Below are 10,631 nucleotides of genomic sequence, written 5' to 3' on the forward strand. Positions count from 1 at the left end.
ATACAATATACCCTATTTACTCTTCAAGTACCGGGTATAACAAATCAAATCAATTCAAAAAAGTCACCATCAGTAAGCATAATTTTCTTAGTGAATATTTTTATGAAAGAAATATTTGAATATGGTGGTACTTTTGTTTTTGAAAATTGTGAGGCGCGGCACTACTAATTCATTGTACACATACATACTAGCAAACAAAATTGATATTTGTTGCCAAGGTTGAAAGTTGAAAACGGTGAAGTATTTATTTTTAAGTATTTATTTCAAAGTGAATGGGAAGAAATAACTAACTTAACTTAAATGCTAATGTTTATTAGGTGCTAGTCCCTGGGGTCCGTCAAGCTCACCATCATGCTCAGCACCCAGCTAAAAGTTTGAACGGAGGCCAACGTGTTTAACAATATGTCAGAATGATATCTATTAATTTTCCGGAATACCTCCAGAATATTTATACGAAAGGATGGTCCGAACACCTCCAGCCTTCCACTATTTATGTGCGTCAGGCTGAATGGGATTCCGTCTAGGGCCAATTTGCGCCGTACTACATCCTGGATTTGTGTCATCTCTAGAACGTTGACGGCGCGCACATTGGCCGGTGGATTTATCTCCTCAATGGTTGGGAACTCCTGCTCCCAATTGTCCCCATACTTGCGGGTATATAAGCCCGTGATGGCTACATCCCAATGGCGATGTTGTTGCCATCATTGACATCATTGCCTGCTCGTTGGCAATGCAGCCATCGGCGACAACGGCAATCAAGTTGTGATCCAGGTTACGGATATCCAGCATATTTAGCACCTTCGTCAGGGCGCCGATGATCTCCATGCTTCCTATCTGCTGGACCCTCAGTTGGACGGTACGGTGGGTGCCATCAATATGACATAAAGCTATCGCCAACGCCTTCCACACACTGTGCTGATCCGCTCTGCCAATTGGATGAAAGTGGTACTCGTCTATGACCAAAAAAAACGACTGCCTGCCTGTAGTCCTCCTCCTTCTCCTTTTAGGTAAATTAGTTCATCATTTTCTGTGCCATTTAATAGGCAGGCTAAACTCAGGTGGTTATGCGTATATATACTGGTATAACCGAACATGCAATACAAATTATTACAACCCAATAAAAATTCAGGTCTGAAAAACCCACTACCTATCTCCGTTGATCCCACAGATACCGCCGGACCTGTCGATGGCCAGTGGACAGTGGCAAGTTCAACGCCCGCCGCCTCAAACACCGCAACATGAAAAACACTAACACCAACTCTCTCTGCTCAGAACATGACGAACAACCTGTAATAAAAAATTACTTAGAAAGTTTTATCAACTCCCTCAGGGATTCAAAGATTGCGCAGCAGTGCCCAGAACATTGCCTTGAAGATCTTAAGATTTTCTCCTATTACATTCCATTCCCGCCGTGCACTTTGAAATTCTATATCGAAAATAAATACTTTCAGCCAATAACATTTTTCGAAGTTTTTCGAAATTGTGAAAGTGTTGTAAACTGCACGTAAACAGTGTTGCTAAACCTGCTTATATCTTTCCCGCAGATGTAGCCTATCTTTTTATTGTTGCTGTAACAGCTATCAACGATTCTACGGATCATCGTAAAAGTCTCCACACAAGATTATGTAAGTTTAGTTTAAGCTGGAGGAATGATCTTTAATATTTTTCAGACCTATTATTTTATAAAAATATGTAGCCGTTTTAGTTTTATTTTACCAACAATACTCTTCAACACTGCAGGCATTCTGAGTAGTTTAGCGACTGGCCACACTGGTGCCAAAAAAGTGAAACAAAATCGTAAATAAAACAAAAATTTGTGCAAATTGGAGGGCAGAAGAACGTCTTTAATTGCGACGCAGACGACACTAGATACGCATTTAACCTACGCCAGCAACGGGATTCTCATGGAGCAGGCTTAATAGCAACAGGGGCAGAAAACAACTGAAATTCACACAGGCAGAAAAATCATCAGACACTTCAGCCACACAGCACAGCACAGTTTGGTGTTCGTGTTCTAGTTGCCATGTCAGCTCCACTCGCACGAAACTGGCCCTATATATGGCAACAGTTGAACGCCCTGCTGCACAACACCTCGCCGGTGATAACGCTCATCTGTGTGGTGACCACCTTCGGCTATCTGCTCTCCTTCTCGGAGCAGGCAATCCTTCTGCTGAGCGTCACACCGGGCTACATATTGCCTAACGGAAAGTTCTGGATATGGACGGCATTCACCTTTTGCTTCATCGAGTTGCACTGGTGGGAAGTGGCCGTTGATGTCGTCACTGTCGGACTGTGTGGAAAGATGCTTGAGCCACTCTGGGGCCAGTTGGAGATGTTCAAATTCTTTGCGCTGAGCAATTTCGGCGTCTCATTGCTTACGACCATCTACTATTTGTTCTACTACATGGTTACCAAGAATCCAACCATTCTGTTCGATGTGCACATCCATGGCCTGGCCGGCTATGTGGCTGGAATTTGTGTGGCCGTGCGGCAAATAATGCCAGATCATTTGATCTTCAAGACCCGCTACGGACGTCTAACCAATAGGTGAGTAGTCCACATGACATGATTGTATGCTGATTGAATGTTTCTCCCTTTTGTCCATTCCAAAAAGGAACGTTCCACTCACTGTGCTCATTATGGCAATCATTTCGTGGGCTATTGGCCTGCTGGATGGCACATATCCGGCCATGTTTGCCTCCGGTTCGCTGGTCTCCTGGATCTACTTGCGCTTTTATCAGCATCATCCGAACGGACGTGGCGACAGTTCTGAGAGCTTCACATTTGTTAGCTTCTTTCCGAGTGTTTCGCAGCCGTTTATCAGCGTTTTGGTAAATCCCATTTACAACTGCTGTTTGCGGGTGGGCGTGGTCAAAACGCCTACGCCACTGCGCACGATATCAACGGCCAGCCTGACGTCGATCTCAGTGCAAATGCCGGGTGCGGATCCGCATGATATTGAGCGCAGGCGGTAAGTGAAGTTTTGCAATTCTGATAACTTGGAAATGTTTTTCTAAAGTCGCGTATTGTCCAATTTGCAGGCAAATAGCTTTGAAGGCGTTGAGCGAGCGATTGAAGGCCACCGATTCCACGCGGCATGCCCAGCTGCCCAAGTCGTATCCCGTGCAGTCGCAGCTGCAGCAGCAGCATCACCATCACCACCAGCATCATCAGCAACAGAAGCATCACAGCGCTCACAGCCACGGACACACCCACAGCCATGGAGCTGGACACATTCATAGTCATAGTGGAGCTGCTGGTCATAGTCATGGTCCCGGACCGGCACAGACACCGCAGCCCGATTTTCTTAAGCCCAGCAGCAATTCCACGCAGTTACCCATCACAACGTCGAGGGCCGAGCCGCGTATGATTAGCACCATGAGTAACATTGCCATACCAATGCCGGCACCGTCACCTAAAGATGGCATCGAGACCGCTGTTGCTGCACCTACAGCTGGTGGAACCGCCACCGCCACGCTAATCACTTTGGATGACATACCGTCGACGTCATCATCGGCTTCATTTTGAATACAAATGAGTTTTTTGATATTTAAAAGAATGATCTAATTAATGATTTACATTAACGCCCATGTTTTGTATGATTCTGCATCAAGTACGTTTCCCGCCCTTTCCCACTCTTGTAATTACCGTTTGTAAATCTGTAGATTCCTTTGGATTAGACGGTTGCTTGATGCTCCTAAGAACCGCGAAATATTAGAGAGAGGACCCTTCCAGGCTAACCTTTGAGCATAACTAGATGCATAAATTCTGTTGTAGTTCTTACATGTAATTGTAAACGATGCTTTATTTAGTCAATAATTGTAAATATATTTAAACAAACAAGTTTCTTCTATTCGAACTAAATTTAATTGAGCTTAACATGCATTTTACAATTTTTTCAAAAACGAACTAATTTATTTAAATTTTAATTTGAAAATGAAAATATTTATTCGTTTTTAGTGTACCGGTTTTATTTGGTATCTCGGTTTGGTATTGGTATATTTTTAAAATGATAAGGTATATTTCCGAGAGTCAGGTGGTATCAATAAAACGGTCACACTGATTGGGGCCTCCAGTTTGCATTGTATTTAATTTAATTTCTTGAGTTAGTTTTTAAATTAGTCAACTTGCGTGCATGGCCCACAAAATGATGGCATAGCGAAAGCCCAATGGAAAGCAATCCAATTGGTATAGGGCAGTGCATGTGCAAGTGCAAGTACAGGTGCAAGTGCCTCCCACATAATATAGGGTGTTGTTCTTCTGTGTCAAGTGTCTCCCACAGCCCAACCCAAAGAAATGGGTCGCCACAGCTACAATTTGCTGCAACACCAGCACACTAATGTGCGGCGCCATCGCAATGGTGAGTCGAAAGGCAATAAAAAACAAAAACGAAGAATCTGTTGATAATGATAAAACGAAACGGCAAGGCCCAATCAATGTCCACGATAAGAGGAGCGACTAACAGCAACGGAAAACAAAATTCTGTTATCATCGTTTCTTTCCGTTTTGTTTTGAGTGTGTGGTGTTTTTGCTGCTTTTTATGGCTAAGTGTGTATTTGAGCAGCTGAAGCAGCCCCCAAAGTACATTAGATGCAAGGGCAGGGCAGTCCAGAGAGCGCGCACGCTAAAAGCTGCTCTGCCTTGCCTGCTGCTTTATATGCCTTGGATCTCTCTGCCTCTTTGGCTTCGTGGCAAAAACAAAAACCCAACAAACCGGCCGAGCAGATTGAAGACATTCCGCATATAAATGTCGTACTCAATTCTTGGCTTATTATTTAAATGACAAATCCATAACCTTTCCAACAACTTGCTGCCCAACCTATTGAACATTTTACCCCCAGTCGTTTCCTTGTTGCCATTAAATGGATACAAGCTGAGCCCGGGTCCACCTCTTACTTTCGCTTCAGGCACGCAGTTCGCTCTCAGGGCCGTTTGGTTTTTGCATTTGCAACACTAGGTTGCAGGGAGACTTGAGCAAACGATTTTTACTCACCTAGGCCACATGATTGCAGAAGTGGCGCTTCCAACTAATTTTGGGAAGACATATCAACGTATCGACTCGTTGGAGGACATACTATTACAGGGTAGTATCAACAACTGTAATAAATATAGCCATTTAAATATGCGCCTGCAAAGTACGTCAAAACAGACACACAAACACTCGCACATTCCACAAACCAAAACCAAGGCACACATGCGCGCCATTCAAAGACACCGACAAAGACAAACACGGAGAGGGAGACACGGCGAAGCGGTTGAGGCGGCGGCGGTGGGGCAGCTCCACTTGTGAGCAAGAAAAACCACTGAGGGCGATCGCTTGGCTCTCAGTTGCGCTTTGGCTACCACGTTTAAAGGTTCGCAAAGGCGCTGGGAAGCCCAAAAAATAAAAGTTAAATAAAATACAACCAACCTACCCCGTAACCAGATTGAAACATAACGTTGTCTCTGCCACCACTGACGACTCCGACGGTTTTGTATCGCATTCTCGCCATATTATCACTCCATCACACACTCCCCGCACTCACGCGAGCGGGGGCAGAGAGACAACAGTTGGACAGAAAAGTACATGAACGAGTGTACTACTGCTACTGCATTAGCTAAATCAACAACCACTCTAATTGCGTTCCATCTCCACCCGCAGGCAGCTTTGGTGCCAACACTCGAAACGCCACTCCAGCCATAGAAACACCGACCATGACGGACTACCTGTCGCTGCAGACGCGACTCGCCCAGGTGCACCAGGAGCATCTGCTGAAGTTTTGGCCCGAGCTAACACCAGACGAACGCACCGATCTGGTGCGTGACATCGAGGAACTGAATCTGGATGAGATCAAACAGTATTTCGATCGGGCCACCGTCTCCATGAACGAGAATGGCATCAAGCTGGACGATCGCCTGCAGCCGATGCCCGCGGGCAAGGTGATATCCATTGCGCGCACACCCGAGGACCAGCTGCACGCCTATCGGGATGAGGGACTGCGTCAGATCAGCAATGGACATGTCGCTGTGCTGCTTATGGCAGGTGGACAAGGTAAGTGAAGGTCACACAGCACCCAAAGGGAGCAACCAAGCGGGGGGAAAAGCCAAGCTAAACAAACAACAAAAAACACTTGTGTTTAACCAGCACAAATGATTAGCCAAAGGTGTAGGTTTTTTCTTTGTTTCTTGGTCTCAAATTATAACTAAAGCTTTCATGTTTAAAGTCGTTTGTGTTGTATTTAAACCTTATCAAAATGAATTGCTGAATTGTTTCTTATTCATTTTCCTGGGAAACATTAAATAGAATGTTGCAAATATTTAAAATATAATTCTTCCAATGCAATTTAAGTAATTTTGTTTTTGTAGACAGTCCCAAGTTTTTTCTTTTCTTGTTTAAAAACTCCTCCCAAAACTCTAAAAACATCTCAAAACAACAGAGGATGACTAACCTTTTTATGAATTTTGTTATGTATATTTGTGCAGTCTCTCGAGTTTATGTTTTATTTGTTTAAATCTGATATCAAACAGACCCAAAACCACCCACACACCACTCCATTCCACTCACATTTTTGCCTGGATGTGCAATAAACAAAATGTAAACTCAAACGAGAAAGGCTTGTGAGACGCTTCTTACGCGTCAAAGCTTTTACCTTAGCGGATTTTTTCAAATTTTACATTTAAAATTTTGTCTATATATGTATGTGATCTACATCTACAGCACTTATCACGCCAACAAGCTTTTTTAGCTTACCCCCCTTCACTAGAGCCGCACACTGAACAAAGCAGAGCCACTCTCTGCTCTATCTCAATGAGATAATGTGCAAAAATAAAAAAAAACTTCTGGACGGGGTGGGTTTAGTCACTGAAAATTAATTTAGTTTGAAATATTTTTGAAATACACTTGTAAAAGTTTGAGCATACAGCCATCTGGATGCAAGACTTGGTTGCCGTATCTCTAATGGTCGCTGAGTACTAGGCGCTCATCAGGACGGACAGACGAACGGACAGACAGACATGGCTATAACGACTCAGCTACTTATGCTGATCAAGAGTACATATATTTTATGGGGTCGGAAACGTTTGTGAAGCGTAAGAAGCGTCTCACACGTCCCTTCTCGTTACTCTTCGAGTACCGGGTAGATCACTAAATTGGGATCGGATTGGATCATAATTATAGCCAGAATGGAGAAACTAGATTGGAGTGGCTAAGCCCACCCCATCCAGCAGCTATTTTTATTTCTTGCACTTTCTCTCATTCACACTCTGCTTCGTTCAGTGTGCGGCTCTTCGGGAGGGGGCGAGCCTGTAGGCATGAGAAGTCACATCTAGATGTCATATGTAGAAAAAAATGGAAAATGTTAAATTTGAAAAAAAAACACTAAGTTACAGATGTACTACTGAGTACCGGGTATAAAAGTTGTGACGCGTAAGAAGCGTCTCACACGTCCCTTCTTGTTTTTTTAAGTGAAACAGACAGAGCAACAGCCATATTTGGAAGCTACAATGAAGCAATAGCGGCTGGAATTCATATAGAATCGTTGAGTCGTATAACAGAGAATATTGGGTTAAAATGCAATTCATTCAGTATTCCTTTGTATCTTGAGAAAGATATTGGTGGGCTTAGTTACTCCATTAATGTCAATGTCCACTCACTGAATAACAGCTGAGTGCTTACTTAGTGTCCCTTAAGTACTATCATAAAGCAACTACATTTTTCTTACTAGCACTTCTGTTTCAAGCGCCATATTAAAATGTTGGCGGCATTTGACATTTCCTTTTCACGATTCGAGTGTTCACTCCCCTTGACCAAACGAATCAGAAAGCGGGCCGTAGCCAGCTGCAGCCCCAACCCAGACAGGTGAAGTCGAATCACGTAATTGACTTGAAAGAGATACAAGTCAGGCTGTGGCAGGGGGCAGGGAATTGTACTGTATAGTACTATTTAATACACGTAGACAACTCCCAACGGTACTAGCTGTACGAGTAAAAATAATGTTGCCTGCCATTCCACTGGCTAGAAACTAGGCACTCTAGAGGGAGTGTGAAGTTTATGGCGTCAGTTTGGTTTGCCAGCCAATAAATTGCATATATCACAACTGATTCAACTGATAATTAAAAACCGGTACTGCGGCTGACCTTCTGGGTAGCGGAGCCGCTTAAAATGTTTAAATGGGTGTACAAACAAAGCGTAAAGCCCAAAAAACCAATATAAATATATACATACATATATATGTAAAAGAAACATGTTTTTAAGGGCAACAAGGGTTGGAAACCGAATATGGTTGCACTTCTTGTTATTGGCTGATTGATGGATTTTAAATATTGAATTGAAATCTAAAGAGTTTTCGTTGCTTCCCCTTTGCAGGCACACGACTTGGCTTCGATCATCCCAAGGGCATGTACGATGTGGGACTGCAGTCGAGGAAATCTCTTTTCCGAATCCAAGCCGAGCGCATTCTGAAGCTGGAGGAGCTGGCACAAGAGGCAAATGAGAAGCGTGGAAACATCACCTGGTACATCATGACCTCAGAGCACACTGTCCAGCCGACCTACGACTATTTTGTGGCCAATAACTTCTTCGGCTTGAAGCCGGAGGATGTGCTGCTGTTCGAGCAGGGCTCACTGCCGTGCTTCGAATACGATGGACGCATCATACTGGACAAGAAGCATCGAGTGGCGCGTGCTCCGGACGGCAACGGTGGCATCTACAGGGCCATGAAGCGGCAGGGCATACTGGAGGATATGCAGAAGCGAGGCGTGCTTTACTTGCATGCCCACAGTGTGGACAATATACTGATCAAGGTGGCCGATCCCGTCTTCATTGGCTACTGTGTGCACGAGAAGGCCGATTGCGCCGCCAAGGTGGTCGAGAAGGCGGCGCCCAATGAGCCCGTGGGCGTGGTAGCGATTGTCGATGGTAAATACCAGGTGGTGGAGTACAGCGAGATCTCCGCCAAGACAGCAGAGATGCGCAATTCAGACGGACGTCTGACCTTCAGTGCGGGCAACATTTGCAATCACTTTTTCAGCTCTAGCTTCCTGCAGGATATCGGCAGCAAATTCGAGCAGAATCTGAAGTTGCATGTGGCCAAGAAGAAGATCCCCTTTGTAGACAATGCCGGCAAGCGGCTGACTCCCGACAAGCCCAATGGCATCAAGATCGAAAAGTTTGTGTTTGATGTGTTCGAGTTTGCCCAGAAGTTTGTGGCCATGGAAGTGCTGCGTGACGAGGAGTTTAGCGCTCTGAAGAATGCCGATGTGGCCGGCAAGGACTGCCCAAGCACCGCCCGCTCGGATCTGCATCGCCTGCACAAGAAGTATATTGAAACCGCCGGCGGCATTGTGCACGGTGACATCTGTGAGATCTCACCGTTTATAACGTACGCCGGGGAGAATCTCGCCTTGCAGGTCGAGGGCAAATCGTTCACCAGTCCCGTCTATCTGCGGGACACACGCGATCCCCTCCATGGACATCTCTGACTCTGCGCAGCATCGCTATATAGACTGACGATGATTCTTTGTGTTTCAACATGAATGTTGAATAAAATTCCATAAACTTTCAGTACTTAAAGGAAACTTTTGAAAATGTTGATTAATTGTCCCTTCTTGTTTTTCCTCGTTTTTCGGTATACAAATTGTGCAATCGTAGCGTGAATATATACAATACACATATAATGGTATGAATATTTTTAAATGTTGTAAAATAAACAAAAAACAAAACCGATAAGTACGGGAAAAATATGGAAACGGTTTTTTACATTTCACTCGAAATCAATCAAGATATCGAGAGTAAACGGATGGGAAAAGCACTCTAGACCAATCCCATGTGCATGCACAAGTGTCGAACTATTACAAGGCTTTTAAATGGTTTATTTGATCAAAGAGTAAATAAATATTGCATTTGACAAGCGCAATCCAAGAGTTTTATCAGTTTTGGAAGATGAAGCGTGGAAACAATTGCAAGGGAAATCCGTAGGGATTTTTCTCTCTCAATCCCTTGAGGGATATTTCTCTCTCGAAACATGGGTATTTTCATTGCAGCGATGAGTCTTTATTCAATCACCACTTACGTGTTTTACCGTTGGCAGCATAATTTGTATGGGCCAGGAATAAGCAACATTTAGTACCCTTGATGAGATAGTTATCCTCGAATTGAGAAAATTTGTGAAATCTCTGGTACCAATTAAAGCCAAAACATTCCATTTGTATTGATGAGTCATCTCAACGAAATTTTGCTGATTTTTTCTTCTCATGGAACTAAACCGGCTTTTTTTTATGGATATCGGGCATTAATTATTCCCGGTACTCGAAGAGTACATAGGGTATATTGTATTTTTGTGGAATAACGGTTGTATGTAACGCACAGAAGGAAACGTTTCCCATAAAGTATAAATATTCTTGATCAGCATCAATAGCCGAGTCGATTGAGCCATGTCTGTCTGTCCGTCCGTCCGTCCTTATGAGCGCCTGGATCTCAGAGACTATGAAAGCTAGAGCCACCAATTTTTGCATCCAGACTTCTGTATGCTCACACTGTTACAAGTGTATTTCAAAAATGGGCCACGCCCCCTTCCGCCCCTAAAAAGGGCAAAAACCTCCCAAACCTAAAATTTTACCATATCTATCAGATGACCAAATTGGGATCCGATTGG

At 44.0% G+C, this 10,631-nt stretch overlaps 2 protein-coding genes across 5 annotated transcripts; both read left to right on the top strand.

Moving 5' to 3' along the window:
• Positions 1-1,756: 1,756 nt before the first annotated feature.
• On the top strand, positions 1,757-3,840 carry LOC117591577 (transmembrane protein 115). Its single transcript, XM_034284894.1, has 3 exons — positions 1,757-2,547; positions 2,615-2,971; positions 3,042-3,840. The coding sequence occupies exons 1-3, from the start codon at positions 2,024-2,026 to the stop codon at positions 3,526-3,528; spliced, it is 1,368 nt and encodes a 455-aa protein (XP_034140785.1). The 5' UTR covers positions 1,757-2,023; the 3' UTR covers positions 3,529-3,840.
• Positions 3,841-4,072: 232 nt separating this feature from the next.
• LOC117591575 (UDP-N-acetylhexosamine pyrophosphorylase-like protein 1) lies at positions 4,073-9,654 on the top strand. 4 transcript variants are annotated; one of them, XM_034284888.1, is made up of 3 exons: positions 4,074-4,360; positions 5,642-6,031; positions 8,345-9,654. In XM_034284888.1, exons 1-3 carry the CDS (start codon positions 4,297-4,299, stop codon positions 9,457-9,459), a joined length of 1,569 nt encoding a protein of 522 aa, XP_034140779.1. In that variant the 5' UTR covers positions 4,074-4,296; the 3' UTR covers positions 9,460-9,654. The 4 variants fall into 4 exon arrangements, with proteins under 4 accessions (XP_034140782.1, XP_034140779.1, XP_034140781.1 ...); XM_034284890.1 differs by lacking the exon at positions 4,074-4,360 and adding an exon at positions 5,339-5,354; XM_034284892.1 differs by lacking the exon at positions 4,074-4,360 and adding an exon at positions 5,416-5,562.
• Positions 9,655-10,631: the final 977 nt, after the last annotated feature.

Source organism: Drosophila guanche, unplaced genomic scaffold (genome assembly GCF_900245975.1).
Source record: "Drosophila guanche unplaced genomic scaffold, DGUA_6, whole genome shotgun sequence".
Lineage (NCBI taxonomy): Eukaryota > Metazoa > Arthropoda > Insecta > Diptera > Drosophilidae > Drosophila > Drosophila guanche.